Consider the following 16166-nt stretch of genomic DNA (forward strand, 5'->3'; position numbering starts at 1 on the left):
ACACTTGATTCTCTTCTTTTGGATGCTTCAAGGAGAAACACGGACAAGAATTAGGCTTTTATTTCATTGAACCGCACACCCAAAGCGATTCTGGGGACCGTGGATACTAACCCCCTGTCTCCCAAGAGCTCGAGCTACATCGAATTCTGCTCCTAAAAGCCCTCCAGCAAAGAGATGTGCAAGCTCCCTCCATCTTCAACCACATGAAGCAGGTCTCACGCGGAGGGCGTGCACCCGGGGCACACTGTCAGGGCCTGGGCCGTGCCCGTGCCGGGGGCGTTGCCAGCGGCCCTGGCAGGCTGCTCGGGTCCGGGGCCTTGGAGCCTCTCGGCTCCTGACTCTTGCACAGAAGCTTCAAGGTCAGCGAGCCGCCTGCTCGTTGGACATGGAAGGATGTGGGCATTTCAGAATGTGGGAGAGGAGTGCCAAAGATTAATTAAGTGTGTAATTAAGTTTACAGAGTGGTTAAGCAAGAGGAATGCCGTGTACATACAAATCGGAGCGTGTCTGAGCGGAGCGCTAGGTCGCGGGGAATCAGGCGCTTCCGGGTGTCCGCGTGCAAGGCCGCACCGACGTCATCGGAGGGCCAGGCTGCCCTCCGCCCGGCCGCGCCGTCCCTTCCTCTTGGCCGTGTTTTCCACGCAGCTGCAGCTCCGTGACTTTCTCCCGCCCCCGCCGCTGTCACTGCCGGAGCGAAGGGACCGGTTCCCCAGGCAGATGCAGAAGCCAAGGCTGGTTCCTTGAGGCCGACAGGTGCCAGGGGGTGGCCCACAGCCACGGTGCGACTCCCCGTGACTTGTGAGCCGCTCCAAAAACAAGGAGAAAGTGGAGTGTGCAGAACCGGGGGCCACCGCTCGCTCAGGTGCCTCGTCAGTAACGCAGCCTGTGTAGCAGGTCCCCAGGTCCCAGCTTCCGCCGCACTCCGGCCTGCCTCCCAGCGCTGTGCAGCGCTGTGGGGACTGACTGCGGGAAGCCTCCCCTCCTGGTTTGGCTTCCCACCGGGCCCCCCATCCCAGGTGGGCAGTCTGCAAAATGCAAGCCTGGTTCCCTACACGTGGAAATGCGTGCACACACTTCTTCCATCCCGTACCTTTAGAGGCAGAGGGGAGCCTACCCCACCACACACGCACCCTAAACCAGACAGGGCTGGCTTCGGGCGGACCCGCTGCTGAGACGCTCGCCCGCGGTCTCGTACCTTGGAGCCAAGAGCCCAAGGATCGGGCGGCACTGGGGCCAGGCTTCCTCTCTACATCATTGGAATCAGCAACACGTGAGTGCCGCTGCGGGCACAGCCCGCGGCCCCTTCCCCGGGCTCGGCGTGCCAGCCACCTTCCAAACGGCCCTCTGCTCCGACGGGGCCTCTTCTGTCCCACATTGGGGGAGGGCCACTAGTACCAGACGCACGGAGAGCCTCTGCCCAACGTTTACGTTGAACACCCTGTGGGTGTTTTCATGGTGACGTTGGTCACTCAGAAAAGAGGGGAAAATGCCATATAATGATTGCACTTATCACATGAGTGAGCTTCTGCCACCTTTTGAGCAATAAAGTAAATCCGTTCTAATTTCATCCTAACCACAGAGAACCCTGCGGCAAATTAGCAAACAGCAGGCGTGTACAAGGATAATAAATGCAATTTTTATAAAACCAGCTCTGCTCTATCAACAAATGTGCTTTCTCCAATTTATTTAGGCAGAATCATTTCGTTCTGATTATGATAACCGTTCACAGCACACTGTTTCTAGCAAATGGTTTCTAGTGCATTCTGTAAAAATTCACAAAGACCCTGGAAACAGAAGCTTGCTGCAGATCTGTGTGTTGAATCCTGGCTAATAAATAGAACGGGGTTGCCAGGTGTTTGTGCAAATTACTCAGTTTCGACTAAAGGTTAGTAAAATTAGAATCAGCTGTGTTCTTCTTTCCTTATCACTCATTCACTCCTTTTAGAAAACATTAAATTCAGCAGTCAGATTTGATAAGCAGCATGCTTAATGAGCTGGCGTGTCCTTATTGCCCTTATTTGTGACAGCTAGGTTTACATGAAAGCGGGGAAAACGCGCCGTTTCCAGGAGGTGGACTCCAAACTCAAGTGTCTTCTGATGAACTAGGATGAGTAATTTGGAACGCTTGTGTGCATCTGCCTGTGTGCGGATAGGGCGCGTTTTGCTGCATCTCCAGGCCTTCCTCGCTGGCTGCTCATTGTGCGTGTTAATTAAATTTAGTGTTACTCTGCACCCGGTTATTTGTTCTGAAGGATCAGCCCTCACCGAACTCTGAATCTTGGGCGTTCCCGTGGTGGCACTAATTTGGGAGACGGGCGGTCTGAAAACACCGACGCCGGGCCAGCAGCCAGCCCTCTCCCTTGTTTGTGCTGGCTTCCAAAAAGAGTCGCCTTTTGAAGAATTCTTTCCAGTAAAGAGCAGAGTGATAGTGGGTTAGTATCAAAAGGTGGTTACAATAAAAGTCATTATCGTGAGACTTCAGCTGGGGAAATAAAAAAAGCAGGTCATCCTTTCTTCTTCAATAAAACCGTCCCTTTTTCTGTGTTCTGGAAATCCCTGCATGTCTGAGGCTAAACAGAATCAGAAAGAGGGTATTTGTTGGGGGAAGGAGATGATGGAGATCAAGAGGAGACTCGGGGGTCACCGAGGCCCAGGATTTTGTGAGGGTGCCGAGTGCTTGGTGTCCAGCGAGACTCAGCACTTCTCTCGGGCCTGCCTGCAGCCTCGCTTCATCCACAGCGTGACCCGACGGGGCTCTGGCACGTGGCCCCTTCAAGGGCGGGCAGGTCTGGGCCTGCCCTCAGGCTCCTCCCCAGGCCTCCCCAGGCCTCTCTCTCCCTGCTCCGCAGGGGCCTCCATCAGCTGCCGCGGCCGCCCCGCGTCCCCAGGATGGTCATCGGCGCCTGCAGTGCCTGTGACAAGCGCTCGGGCGAGTGTGGTCGCCGCTGGGCCTGGGCAGCTGAGAGAGCAGGTGTGTCTTAGCGACCTGCCGGCCCACGCCTTTGTTGACGCATTAAGCCCTGGCCCAACCCACCTGCACACCAGCTCTATCCAGTAATTTATGGGCCCGTCGCGCAGGCATCCTGTCCGCATCGTCACCACCAGCGGCTGTTCTAGGAGTCAGGACCCAGCAGTGACCCAGAGAAGGAAGTTCCCTCGCTCAGCTTACACTCTGCCGGGATCCTGGTCACAGTGGACGGCCTGGGGATGGGGTGTCTGAGCGGATACGTTCGAGGGCCCAGCGACCCTGGCGTCGTGCCGTCTGTGGCGGGCTCGCTTCCTGAGCCCTGCCCTCTGCTGTTTCCTGGGGCCCCCCCACCTGCCGTCTGCCAGGTCATCTCTGCAGAAACTGAGTCTCCTCTAGCCCCTGTGGACACCCTACAGCGTGGTAGTCGCTTGGCTAGAATCCTGGTACTGAGGTGGCTCTGAATTCTGCCAGGGACGAGGGCCTGGGTCTCAAGGATGGGGACACGTGTCCTTATCAAGGTAGCGGTTTCTAGCCCGGTCAGCCGCAGGGGCCACGGCGCCTTTGGAAACCTTGGCAGATTTGCACAGTACCAGAATCTAGAGTCTTCCAGAAAGCATGGGTCTGAGAGACCGTGGGTTCTGACGGCCCTTGCGCACCGCGATGCTCTGGAAGTCCCCCCGGAGCCTCTGGGAAGCGTCTGCTGGCGGGCCGTCGGGATGACGCCTTTCTGGTTTCTTATACTGTTCTTCCAGCCCAAGGGAGAAGCTCCCCGGGGATCCCTCAGGGCATGGCCGCAAAGTGGCCCCTGGGCCTCTTCCGATTGCCGGGGAGCGAACACCGCCTGCTCCTTCTCAGGGACCACGGAACTGTTTGAGGTGTTGCTCGTTTGTAGAGTCAAAGATTGAGACGTGTTTTCATGCAGCACCTTCACTTCTCTCCCCCGGCCTCCTGGTCGGTCTTTCTCTCGCTTGCGTCCCCGCTGTCTGAATCCGTGTGTTCAGACTCCATCAGCCAGGGGAGGAAATGGAAGATCCCCCGGTGATGAGGCCATCACTCGTCTCCGGGGGCTCGGGGACAGCGACTCGCAGATGAAGTCAGGCTTCAAAGGCGGAGGGGAGCTACGCGGTGGTGGTCCCCTGCCAGCGTCTGGGCTGTTGGTGCGCCCGTCGTAAATGAAATACCCGCCCCTCCGATGACTTACTCTGCTTCCTCTGTTTAATTGTAGTTCGAAAACGAGATCATCACCAAGCTGGATCACGAAGTGGAGGGGGGCCGAGGAGACGAACAGTACAAAGTGTTGTTCGATAAAATGTAAGTGTTGCCTGGCCGCGGGGCCCCGGTCAGAGCGGAGGCAGGGAGACTGCGGTCAGGCCACAGGGACCGTGGGGGCCCAGAAAGAATGCGGATGTGGCAGAGACGCAGGCGGCCGTGGACGGCGCCCCGTCCGGCCCGGGCGGCGCTGACCCGCGGCGCGTGCCGTTTTGCAGCCTCCTGGAGCACTGTCGCAAGCACAAGTACCTCGCCAAAAGCGGGGAGACGTTCGTGAGGCTGGTCGTGCGCCTCATGGAGAGGCTGCTGGACTACAGGACCATCATGCACGACGAGAACAAGGAGAACCGCATGAGCTGCACCGTCAACGTGCTGGTGAGTGACACGGGCTCCGCGGGGGGCGCGCGCCGTCAGGCCGGGGGCTCCCGGGGCAGGACGAGCGGCCCCGGCTCGTCTCCTTGCCTGTGCGGGGAGGGGGTGAGGAGGAAGGTGCGCTCGCTGTCCCCCTCCCGGCTGTCCCCGCGGGCAAGCACGGTGGCCGCCTTCGGTGGTGCACCGGGCAGCCCTCCCCGCGGTCACGGGTCTGCGGTGCTTCCCCACAGTCAGGCCTCGTAAACGCGTCCCGGCCAGGGTTGCGTGGTGGCCACACCCTCGCCCCCTGAACCTGCGACTACGACCTTGCTTGGGAAAGAGGCTCTTTGCAGATGTGATTAAGTGAAGGATCTCGAGGGGAGATTACCCAGGTGGTCCCTAAATCCCATGACAGGTGTTCTTAGAGGGGACAGAAGGGGGCAAGACAGTCCCTGTGAGGACGGAGGCAGAGAGGGGGCGATGCTGCCACAGCGAAGGGACGCTTGAGACCGCTGGGCAGGAAGGGACCGGGTGGGAGTCTCTCCCGGAGCCTTTGGAGGGAGTGAGGTCCTGTGACGCTGAATCCCAGGCTCGGGTCTCCAGGGCTGTGAAAGAATGCACCCCTGTTTTCCTAAGCCACCCAGCCTGTGACAAATTGTCACAGCGACCATAAGAAACTCACGCGTGACCACACAAACGGCTCGAGTGAGCGGGGCGCCTGCCATCTGTCGGGCTGCTCACCCCCCGGCTGTCGCTGTGGTGTGGCTGGTTCTGAGGACACCCTCACCCCGGCCTCTTCGTGGCACATCAGGAACCGTCTCTGGGCGCCGCGCACGTAGGAGGCTTTGTGACGAGCTCTCAGCAGCAGGAGCGTGTGGCAAACCCGTGGCTCCCAGGAGCCTTGGGCTCCCAGGTCTGGCGGCAGAGCCCCCTGTGCCTGCCTCTCTCCGCTGCTGCCCCCGCAGGAGCCAGAAAAGCGAGGCCCTGGCCCAGCCAGGGCTTCAGCCCCCCTGCCTGTCACATGGCAGGAGAGCGAGAAAACGCTGCCGCCGCTCTGTCTCCCGTGCATCGCCTCCAGATCTTCCCCGTCGCCCCGGTCAGTGGGCCGCAGGTAGATGGTCTGCCCCGACTCCTGTCGCACCGTGCGCGAGCCCTTAGAGGCGCTTTGAGCTCATGGAGACAGGCTTTCATGCCAGGAGGAACGTGCCACGCCCCTCGCTCGTTGAGAGTCCCCGGAGTTGCTGGGGTTCAGAGATAAGGGAGAGGGGATGTTTTCACCTTCCACCACCTCAGCACCGAGTCTGTGCCCCGCCACCAGGAACCCATGGCCACACGTCCATGAGCGTCCCCAGCCCGCCCTCTGCACCTCGGCAGCCTGTCTCTGGTAATGATTAAACTTTCTTTGCACCAAGTTTTCTTTTCCTTAAAAATCGAAATACCGGGGACTTCTGGTTTCTGGTCCCGTTTGTAGGAAGAGCTTCAGCAGTCGGTACTCCCATCCGCCCCGCAAGAAGAAGTCTGGCAAGCTGAAACCCCACGGCTGCTCAGAGCGCCATCCTCCTAGCCCCCCGGGGGAAGTGTCTGTCCCCAAAACCAGGGAGACGGGAGGGCGCAGAGGGCCCCAGCTGCGTGGACGGACGGTCAGGGCAGAAACCACCGCTGGACCCCGGGCAGGCTGCTTTGCCCCAGACACCACGTCCACGTTCATCACGGAATCACAAGGCCCGCGGAAGAAGCAAAACGCAGCTGGGAGAGACTGAGCAGGCCTCAGAGCGGGCCACGGCCTGGGAATCTGCGATAACCGCGACAAATGCAAGAAGGGCGCTCATGGGAGAAGCCAACAGTGACCACGAATGGCAGCATAGAGCATAAAGGCGGAAACGCTAGGAAAGAATCAGAACCAGCACCAGAAACCCAGACCACCGTAGTGGGGCAAAGAACGTCCTCGGTCTCGCCCCGGCCCAGGAGAGAACCAGCCAGCCTGAAGCAGCTAAGCATGTTCCTTGTCCCTCACAAGGGTCGTGGGCGTCTGTCCCCGAGGCCGGCCTGTGGCTGTGTTTGCCTGCGCACTCACCCGGAGGCCGACCGGGTGCAGGGCCGCCGCGAGCCCTGCCCAGCTCGGGGCCTCGACCTTTGCCTGGGTCTGAGCTCGGCCCTGACTTCGCAGCCTGCCCACGTTCTCGCCTCTGTCCAAAGCTGTTTGCGTGGTGCCCGCGCAGTCGCAGGCGGCAGAAGTCAGTGTTCCTGCAGGAGAGAAACGCAGCCCTTCTCGACATCGTTCCCCACGAGGGACGCGCTGCCCCCTCAGCCGCCCCTCAGCCGTCTGAGGGGCCCAGGAGGCCCATCTGTGTCCCGGAGGGAAAGGATCAGAGTGTGGTTTAGGTTCTCCACTTTGACGATGGAGACCACTCTTTGTTTTGAAGAAGGCCCGCCACGCTCACGGGGACGCGAAACCTCCTGGAAGAAGGACGCTGTGCTCTGAACGCGGTTGACGCGAGTCCGAGTCCGGCGTCAGGGCACCAGCGCCTCTGAGGACACCTACAGCCGCAGGTCCTGACGAGAACGTGGGCTCCCCTCTCCCCGAACCCCCGCGCGCCTGCTGGCAGCACCCGCCGGGGTTGACCGGGAGGCCTGCTGGGGATCCCTGAGGGTACCTGACCTCATGCTCTTCCGTCCGCAGGGGACAGCCTGCATCGTCCCAAAGGGCGTCAGGGGTTCTCTGCTGACCCCCTCCTGGGGAGGGCCACATGGGTCCCAGCCTGTCACCAGTGCCTCATCTAAAAACTAAAGTAGACGGTGGAGTAAAGACAAACAAGAACACCAGGCTTTCGTAGATGGGCGCTCTGCCTCTTCAGCCCCTGCCCAGCTCGTGTTTAGTCGTATAAAGAAAGATACAAATATATTCGTGATTTCCTGGTTCATTTTTACCCTTTGTCTTGGTACTTTTTTACTGAAAGAAACAGAGTTTCACAAAGGCGACTATGTCTATCCAGCTCTAGAGGAATAGAGATGTGTAAGTGTGTGTTAGAAACGTGTAATATGTCCTCATTCATCTCTAAGCAGAAGTCTTCTTGAAACGCTGAAGTTAAAATATTCAGCAAAGCACGTAGAATGTTTTGATGCCCTTTAAGCCCATTGTCAAACTTCCTTTAGAACCCATGCTGTGGTTTATTACAGAATGGAATTAGGGGAACATTCTGCATTGTGTGGTTCATTTATGTTCTACTCTTCCTTGTACTTAAAAAAATGAATTAAAATTGAAAAGTAAGAGACATGAGCAGTCACCGTGTCGAGCAGGCTGAGTCCCCAAGCATCGCCCTGCCCGTGGCCCCCAATAGACAAAATGCACATTTGTAATTTAATAGACTTTCCTGTGTCACCCGGTTCTTCTGCGCAATATGGCCACCCACACACCCATCTCTACGACTGGTTGACTCACGTTTCAGATAGTTTCCTCTCTTCGTGGCCCCTCTACCAGGCTAATTAAGGTGGTTCCGAGTGGAATTCCGAAAACCTTAGGGTCTATTTTAGTCATGAAGGAGCACAGAATGAGAATAAAATGCCAAGTGTGCGTTCTGAAAGCTCGGTGCACAGCAGGGGATCGGAGCCGGGGACCTGGTGCCGGTGGGGTGGCTGGGAGCCCAGCACAGACGTCGGCACCGGTGCGGAGGGACCTGGGGGGGCGGGATGCTGCGTGCAGAGCCCAGGAGTGGAGCGCCTGAGCGGCTGAACTTTTACCTAGAGACGCACAGGTTTTATTTAGAAACTGGGCTTCAAGGTGGGCGTCCTTGGGTTCTGCAGAGGTTTTTGAAGTTCTAGGAAGGGACCAGAACTCAGCCCAGGCAGCAAATAGAAGACATTTCCCTATCTCAGGCAGAGGGCGAAGGTCGTATGATATCCGCATTGTGAAACTGTGAGGGAGGAGGATCCAAGCTCAGGAAGGGGAACAGTGTGAGAGCCACAGAGGATGGTGTGATGCTGCCGCTCGTACATGCGGGCCCAAATTTGGGATCTTTTTGTTTTATTTTTCTACATCTAATGAGATTGCAATGGCTCAGATATCTGATCTTTGGATAGGACCTTATCTTAACTGAAGGCAGGTGACTTCCCAATGACAGAAGCTGATTTCAGCCATCACAGCATTTAAAGTGTAGGAAATGTAATCATTAGAATTGCCCTTCCCCCCAAAAGTGAAGGAGTTGGTTTTGAATCATATGTGACTCGATAGTTTTAATCCCAACAGCTGGGTCCCTTTGGCTGGTTGGACGCAAGATGAAGAACGAATTTTTCACATGCACGTCATACCTTTTATAGGACAGATTTCTTAAAAGTGTTGTGGTTTGATTTTTCAGAATTTCTACAAGGAAATTGAAAGAGAAGAAATGTATATAAGGTAGGTCGGCCTCCTGCTTGTCTTCACTCTGTCTGTGTTGGTTTTAAGGGCTGTTGGGCAAGCCCGTGCTAAGCGATGCTTTAGAACCACGGAGGTTGATTATCTCATGGGAAACGGGAAGCCTAGAGACTGAACTTCGTGTGGCGCCCTGTGGTGCATTCGGAGCCGGGGTGCGGTTTGCCCAGGCCAACGCGGAGGTTTGGGGGTCGTGTGTGACCAGCTCAGGGGCGAAGACATAGATGATTATTTCACTTCTTGACTGAATCGTATGATCCTTCTGAAAAAAGGCACCGCCACAAATTGTAAGGTTTCACAGTCAACCATGGGATCCAGTGAGAAATCCAGTTTTAACTTGAGTGGAAATAGGCAACAATAGGAATATTTTTCAGTCCATTCCTATTCTGACACCATAGTCTTATGTGTTATATTGTCTGCTGACCTGTCGTCCATCGCTGAGTTAGTGACCTTTTTCTCAGGAGCGGTGTGATGTGACTGATCCCCTTTCCTCGGTCACTTTTAGGGACCAATGTCAAACATTCAGCAAGATTCTCACTTCGAAGACCAGATAAGGATATGAACCCTTGGTGTTAGTGCTTGATGATGCGTTTATTCCACCAAGCATAACTGTCTAACTTCCGGTTTTTAAGATTTTTTTTTATTTCTTTTTTTAAAAAAAGTAATAATACTGAGAAAACAAGTTTCTTTATTTAAAAGCAACCTTTATTTCTTTCAGGCAGAGACAGTCTTTGTATCCTATTCGCTGTGATTATTGGAGTCCTTGTTTTCTTACAGATTTGGATTTTTATGGATTTTTTGTGTGCTTTTGGATTCAATAGTAATAAAAGAAATCACAAGCATTGTGTAATCTCATTTCAAATATGTGGAGAAAACTTTGGAAAAGGTGGGAAGGAACTAGAAACCTTGACGTTTAATTCCACCTCCTTGTTTCAGCTTCAGTTTTATTCTGAAAAGAGAGGACTTACATTTTTAAAAAAAATTATTGTCTACTACTCTTGTTGGGTTTTTTTTTAAATGCTTTCTGCAGCAAATGTTTACAAGGCATTATGGGTTGTGAACATGGTAGAAAGAAAGCACAGGTACAATTTACTACCGAAGGTGGAATTTAGCTCTTGGCCGTCATCAACACAGATCATTTCGTGACATTTTTAAGAACGTGCCTGTTCTTTATCGTCGTAGGTATCTGTACAAACTGTGCGACCTGCACAAAGAGTGTGACAACTACACCGAAGCAGCTTACACATTGCTTCTCCACGCCAAGCTTCTGAAGGTAAAAAAAAAAAAAATAGCACACACTTTGACTCCGTCATTACGAATTCTAAGATGATTTGAAACTGTATCTTTCAGTGACACTTTAGTAAACCTGTGAGGTAAGGTGGTATGGATGTTGACTACATGCAGTGACATAAACAAAGATATTTAGGAAATACTTGGATGATAAGTTTGGCCCTATTGGATGCACATTTAACAGGGTGCCCCAGCACGTTTTCGCTGAGAATTGTAGACGCATAAAAACCCATCGGGGGGCTGTAAGGCCCGGCCACGGAGAGCGGCAGCAGCAAGAAGCGGCGGAGAGTCGGCCGCAGCGGCCCCTGCCTCACGCACGCAGCGCCCTGGGACCAGGTCATGAGGACAGAGTTCCTGCGCCACCTCTCGTTTTATATTCTACATTAGCAAGTCCCGAGAGCGTCTTTCTAGTCGTGTTCTTATTTTTTAAAAAAACAGAAATATTGGAAACTGGAGAAAGAAGAAGAACGGGGAACTAGAACCTAGTGGGAGGCCCTGCCTAAACACGGCCCCCTCAAGGGCTTCTGCCTCCCATCTCAGGCCAGCGGCCCCCAAAGCCGAGTGACAGACACCAGCTAAGACCGCATGGCAGTGAGCCCCAGGCGGCATCCACCGGACGGTGACAGGCTTGGGGCTGGCCCACCCGGACGCCACATCGACAGGCGTCAGGGGCCCCCTTTGACTTCACACCGTAAAGCTCCCGAAGGCAGGGACTGGAGCAGCGCCTCCAGGGCCCACCTCCCGCTGTGAATTCTAAGGGCCTTCGTGCGTTAGGGACCCAGATTTCAGTAACAAGGCATTTCTGCAAATATGAAAAAAACTCCTTTTATACCAGGGAAATGAAAAATGAGGTTGACAAACGGCTCACCCACCATCACGTTCTCTCATAATGCATGAGCATTTCACATGCGTGTGCACGTAAAGTATGTAGGCGTGTGTGAGCTATCGGTTGTTTAATCATTGGATTTGTACCTCATCGGGCTGTGTTCACAGCCCGGATCAGTAGGCCCGATTGCATTGTCTTTACCACTGAGCTCTGCATTTTCCAGTTAAGTGGCCAATGCTACATAATCTCCCTTCCTATCTTTTACACCATTACATTTTGCACTTTTTCCTAAGTAGGTTTTGAGCCTGCTGTAAGTGTGCATTGTGCCGGTTAATCAGCATACTAAAGAGCCTTATTTGTATTGTTATGGAAATTCTTCTCAGTTTAACAGTGACAAGTACATTCTTGGTCCTTAACTAAAAATCCTCAGGCGGAATCTTCTTTTTTTGGTTAAGAATACTTTATCAACAAACAAGGGCAAGGAAAGCACCCGCCTTTACCCTAGCCAGCAAGTTCCTACCTCTCGCTGTTTACCAGGAAGATAACGAGGACCTTTGCTTCCCTATTCAGTTTCTTACGTGACTTTAAGATTCAAAGAAGTCATTTGAAATCTGAATTTTCTTGTTCTTATTTATGGTAGTTACATTTCAGAACCCTCTAAAGTTTTCCTTTGGTCCTCCCAAAGGTAGAAATCTAGCCACGTTGGGAAAACTTCATAATTAATGAATTTATAATTTCGAATTGTGGTCAGGATCCACAAGTCTAAGTTCAAAATTTAGTCTAAGTGACAAAGTGTGCAGGCCAAGTTACAAGGCTGTCCAACCTGCGGCCCACGGGCGCCTGCAGCCCGGGATGGCTGTGCATGCGGCTCAACACAAAGTTGTAGATTTACATAAACCATTATGAGGGGTGTGTGAGTGTGTCACAGTGTATTTACTGTGTGGCCCAAGACAGTTCTTCCAGTGTGGCGCAGAGACACCAAAAAGCTGGCCCGCCCCCTGCCCCCCGCCCCGCCGTGACCCTGGGGAGCCGCTCTGGCCAGCTCTGCCCTGTGTGGGAGGGCGGGGGAGGCTGGCCTCCGCCCCCCCGCTGCAGGAGCGTGGGGAGGGGCATGTGCTGAGGCCGCACCTCTTGGGGAGCCCTGCGCCCTATGTCACCGTGGTACCTGGCTTTGTCCTGCCTGTCCAGCACCTCCCCTGTGTCACACCCCGCAAAGTGCAGGCCACAGCAGGTCCCATTGCTCCGAGTGGACCAGCCAGCACTGAGTCCCAGGGCACCCCCACCCCTACTTCGGTCCAGGTGGCCTGGGCGCTTGTTGCCTTCTTGGCGGCTCTGTCACTGCCCCATCAGAAGACAGTGCCAAGCTCCACCCCCTGGGTCCTCTGATAAGCCAGCCCACCCCATGAGGACTTCCTCCAGGGAGTCGCGGACCCCCCCCCCCCCCCCCCCGTGTGCAGCCACGCCTCCCCCTCGCTGCCCCTGAGCCCGTTTCTGCAGCGCGGTCAGCTCCCTGCCCTGACAAGCAGAACTCTCTCTGGCCAGCACCTCTGACATGTCTTTAACTTAGGTCCTTGCACGTAGGAAGCCCTCGCCAACCATGGCATTGTACTGACCCCTATACTTGATGCCATTGACTAGTTGAGCCCAAGTCCAAGCGTTTACCTGCCAGACAAGCCTGCCTGCCCCTTGGCCTGTCTCCCAGCGGGCGGAGAACCCTGGAGCCTCGCCTGCCTTCGTAAGGCCGCCTGCCTGCCTGTGCACAGACGCTGGCTGAGCCCTGCTCCGTGCCAGGCAGTGTGCCGGGGCTGAAGGGAGAGAGAACCCCCGGTCTATGAGGAGCTGAGTCGCCCACCTGGTCCCTTTGTTTACGACTTGGAAGTGGGGTCCATAAGCCTTCTTCGCTGAGCAGCACAGGCCTGAGGCCCCGCCCACCCCGACGCCCCAGCAAGAGAGCCATAGGTCACCTGGCTCATGGCGCAGGCCCATCAGCCAGCCGACAGGCCTGTGCCTTCCAAAACCTGCTGGGTTTCTCGTCTGGGGGCATCCAGACCCACCTTTGCCGCCTCTTGTCTTGTGCTCCTCGCGGGGCCTCTGTGCAGCCGTTCTGCCCTCATTCCCGGTAGCCTGGTGACAGCGCCCCAAGGGTCCCGGTGTCGCGGCCGCGTGCGTGCTCTGAACGCCGAGCTCCCTGCACATCCTGCCCCGAGGGTGGGCAGAGGGCGGCGCTGCCCGCGCCCGCCCTGGCAACAGTACTCACGCACCGCTTTTGCCCTAGTGGTCGGAAGATGTGTGTGCGGCCCACCTCACCCAGCGGGACGGGTACCAGGCGACGACCCAGGGACAGCTGAAAGAGCAGCTCTACCAGGAGATCATCCACTACTTCGACAAGGGCAAGGTAAGGCGGACGCTCGGTCCTGGCTCCTCCGCGCGCGTCTGCGCGTGCACACGCGGTCGGATGCACAATGCTGGTGGGACCGGACATTTGTCACAGATCGTGCGGTGAAAGGTTTGATGCGCGCTCTGAAGTAGAAATCTTAAAAAAAAAAAAAAAAAGACAAAAAGCCCCCCAGTCACCCTTTTGTAGATGCTCTGCTGAAAGTGGGGACTGAAAACGCAAGTATTTTTGCAGCGCCTGCCAGGGAGAACGGCCGAGGTGGAGGGGTTTCTGGCCACGTAGAGCTAATGTAGTCCTTGGACATTGCATTTTATTTTATTGTTACTGAAAAATTAATCCTGTGGTGGCTTCTAGATTAATTGGCTCTAACAAAACGATGTGTTCCATTGACTTCTGCTGGAAGGAAGCCTGCGGAGGCTTTAATCGGCAGCGGGGGGGGGGGGGGTGCCCTCCCTGGGTGGGTCCGCGCCTCCGGAGGAGCCGCGGCTGTTTGGCCACAGGGCTGCGGGCTTCCGCTGCGGGAGCTGTGGCACTCTGCCCCCACGGTGCCTTCGGAGCCTCTGCTGCGGCTGCCGCACGATTCAGCTCAAGGTCCCGCTTTTTTGTTTGTTTGTTTGTTTTCTTTTTACTGTGAGAAAAGCGACCAGAGACTCCCTCACAGGCCCCTGTATGAATTTCCTGGGGCCACCGTCACACACGACCACAGACTGGTGGCTTGAAATGACAGAACCGACTGTCCCAGTTCTGGAGGCCAGAACCCTGACCCGGCCGTGTCGCCAGACCCTGCTGGCCCCGAGGGCGGCAGGCGGTCTGGGCCAGGCCCTTCGTTAGCTGCCAGGGTCGCTGGCCGCTCTGGGCCGTCCACGGCGAACGCACAGCCGGCTGTGTCCCCACCTCCACTGTTGCATGGCACCCTCCCTGCGTGTGTCTGTGTCTCAGCTTCCCTCCGTAAGGACGCCAGTCATTGGGCTTGGGACCCACTCAATCCAGTCTGACCTCCTCTTGGCTGCCTCCATCCAAAGACCCTGTTTCTAAATGAGGGCACAGCCACGGTAACCACAGGGCAGGGCCCACAGCCACGCTGGAGCCCTGCCCTGTGGTTTCCGTGGCTGTAGGGGGGACATAATTCTACCCCAAACGGCACCTGTATCAGAAAAGTTTGATGGCCGCCCCTTTGGGTGGCTGTTGACCCTAACCAAACCCTCGTGAAAAGATAGGGTATGTTTTATATATACCCTACGGTCCTTGACACAGGACAGAGACGCAGAGGTTTCGAGGGGCCTGTGGGTTGGCCGGAGGCCCCGGGGAAATAAAGATCCACAGTGTCTCGCGGATCATGCCCAGTCCCGTGTCAGAACAGAACACATTTCTCCATCGAAGGAGACGCTTTCACAATTAATTCCAATGGCGGAAATCCTATTTCTCGGCAAACTGCTGTGGAGATGGGGCCGACGCAGCCACTCCCTGGCCTGCTGTGCGCGGGAGGACAGGCAGTCGGGGGTGGGGGCCTGGAGGCCAGGGTGCCCGAGCGACAGAGTTCATGGTTGCTGCAGGAACGTGCCCTTTGCCGGGCTCTCCGGGGGCCACGCACCCCCTGACAGTGTCTGGGCTCACACCCACTCCTCCTCGGGCATCTCTTCCGGGTCTGCCTCAGGTTGAGGTGCACCCCCCCTGCCGCGCCCCCCCCCCCCACTCCCTGGGCCACCCCCTTGGACTCTGACGGAGGCTGTGCTATCAGCTCAAGTTGCCTCTGGGACACCCAAACCCCAGGGCGCCCGCCTCCTCTGCGGGCCCACCCGAGCGCCTCACGTGGCAGCAGGGCTCCCCCGAGGTCTCCACCGCCCCTTGCCCACGATGGCTCCCTCTCCCTGTGCATGCCCTGTGCCTCCAGCCACCGGGCCTTTTCGCCTGCTGTCTGCACGGGGCGTCCTCCCACCTTCTGGGGTGTCCTCACACACACACCCCCCCGGAAGCCATCCTGCCCCCCGGCCCTGGGAGAGCCCCCTCGGCCCTGCCTGGGCACTCTCGGCCTGCCCCCTGCAGCCCCTGCTTTGCGTAGCTCACGCTCTCGTGGCCCCGAGGCCCCCGGGGACAGCGTTAAAATGCGGGCCCTGGGTCAGGAGGCCTCTGTGGGCCGAGCGTCACCGGTCTGAGCCGCCCCCGGGCATGACAGTGCAGCTGGCGGTGGCCCACGCGCCCGTGTCGGTGGCCCTCCGAGGGAGCCCTGCGCCACAACAGGCTGGACGCGCCATCGTTTTTGTAAATAAACGTGATATTTTAGAGCAATCTTAGGTTTACAGCAACACTGAGAGGAAGGTACAGCGAGTTCCCGCTGTCATCCCTGTCATTTTGATTCATTTTTCATTAAATTGAGCACCTTCTGCTGGTGTTTGAGCAAACACTTGAAAAGCCACTGTCACTCGGGCATCTCCTCACTGCAGTCCTGCCTCCTGACCGAGCTCAGAGCCCCTGAGGGGGCCAGAGTGTGGGTCCCCGTGCCCGGCGTGCCCCCCGGACAGACGCCCGGCCCTGCCCCCGCGGTGGGGTTTGGGCTGTGTGTGTCCTCTGGGCAGCTTTTCCGAGCCCAACTCCGACCCTGCCTGGTGCCACGCCCTTCGCAGAAGCTGTAGGACAGACAGACACGAATTCTCGCGAGAAG

At 56.3% G+C, this 16166-nt stretch overlaps 1 protein-coding gene across 1 annotated transcript in view; it reads left to right on the forward strand.

Moving 5' to 3' along the window:
- Positions 1-16166, forward strand: part of DOCK1 (dedicator of cytokinesis 1) — a 383329-nt gene that overhangs the window by 325375 nt on the left and 41788 nt on the right. Inside the window, exons 34-38 of the mRNA XM_054581689.1 lie at positions 4194-4279; positions 4456-4612; positions 8941-8981; positions 10179-10269; positions 13388-13507. Coding sequence (XP_054437664.1) covers positions 4194-4279; positions 4456-4612; positions 8941-8981; positions 10179-10269; positions 13388-13507 — 495 coding nt within the window. The remainder of the gene's footprint in view (positions 1-4193; positions 4280-4455; positions 4613-8940; positions 8982-10178; positions 10270-13387; positions 13508-16166) is intronic.

The sequence above is a fragment of the Pteronotus mesoamericanus genome, unplaced genomic scaffold, assembly GCF_021234165.1.
Source record: "Pteronotus mesoamericanus isolate MK-2021 breed Mesoamerican mustached bat unplaced genomic scaffold, CSHL_Meso_final contig_657, whole genome shotgun sequence".
NCBI lineage: Eukaryota > Metazoa > Chordata > Mammalia > Chiroptera > Mormoopidae > Pteronotus > Pteronotus mesoamericanus.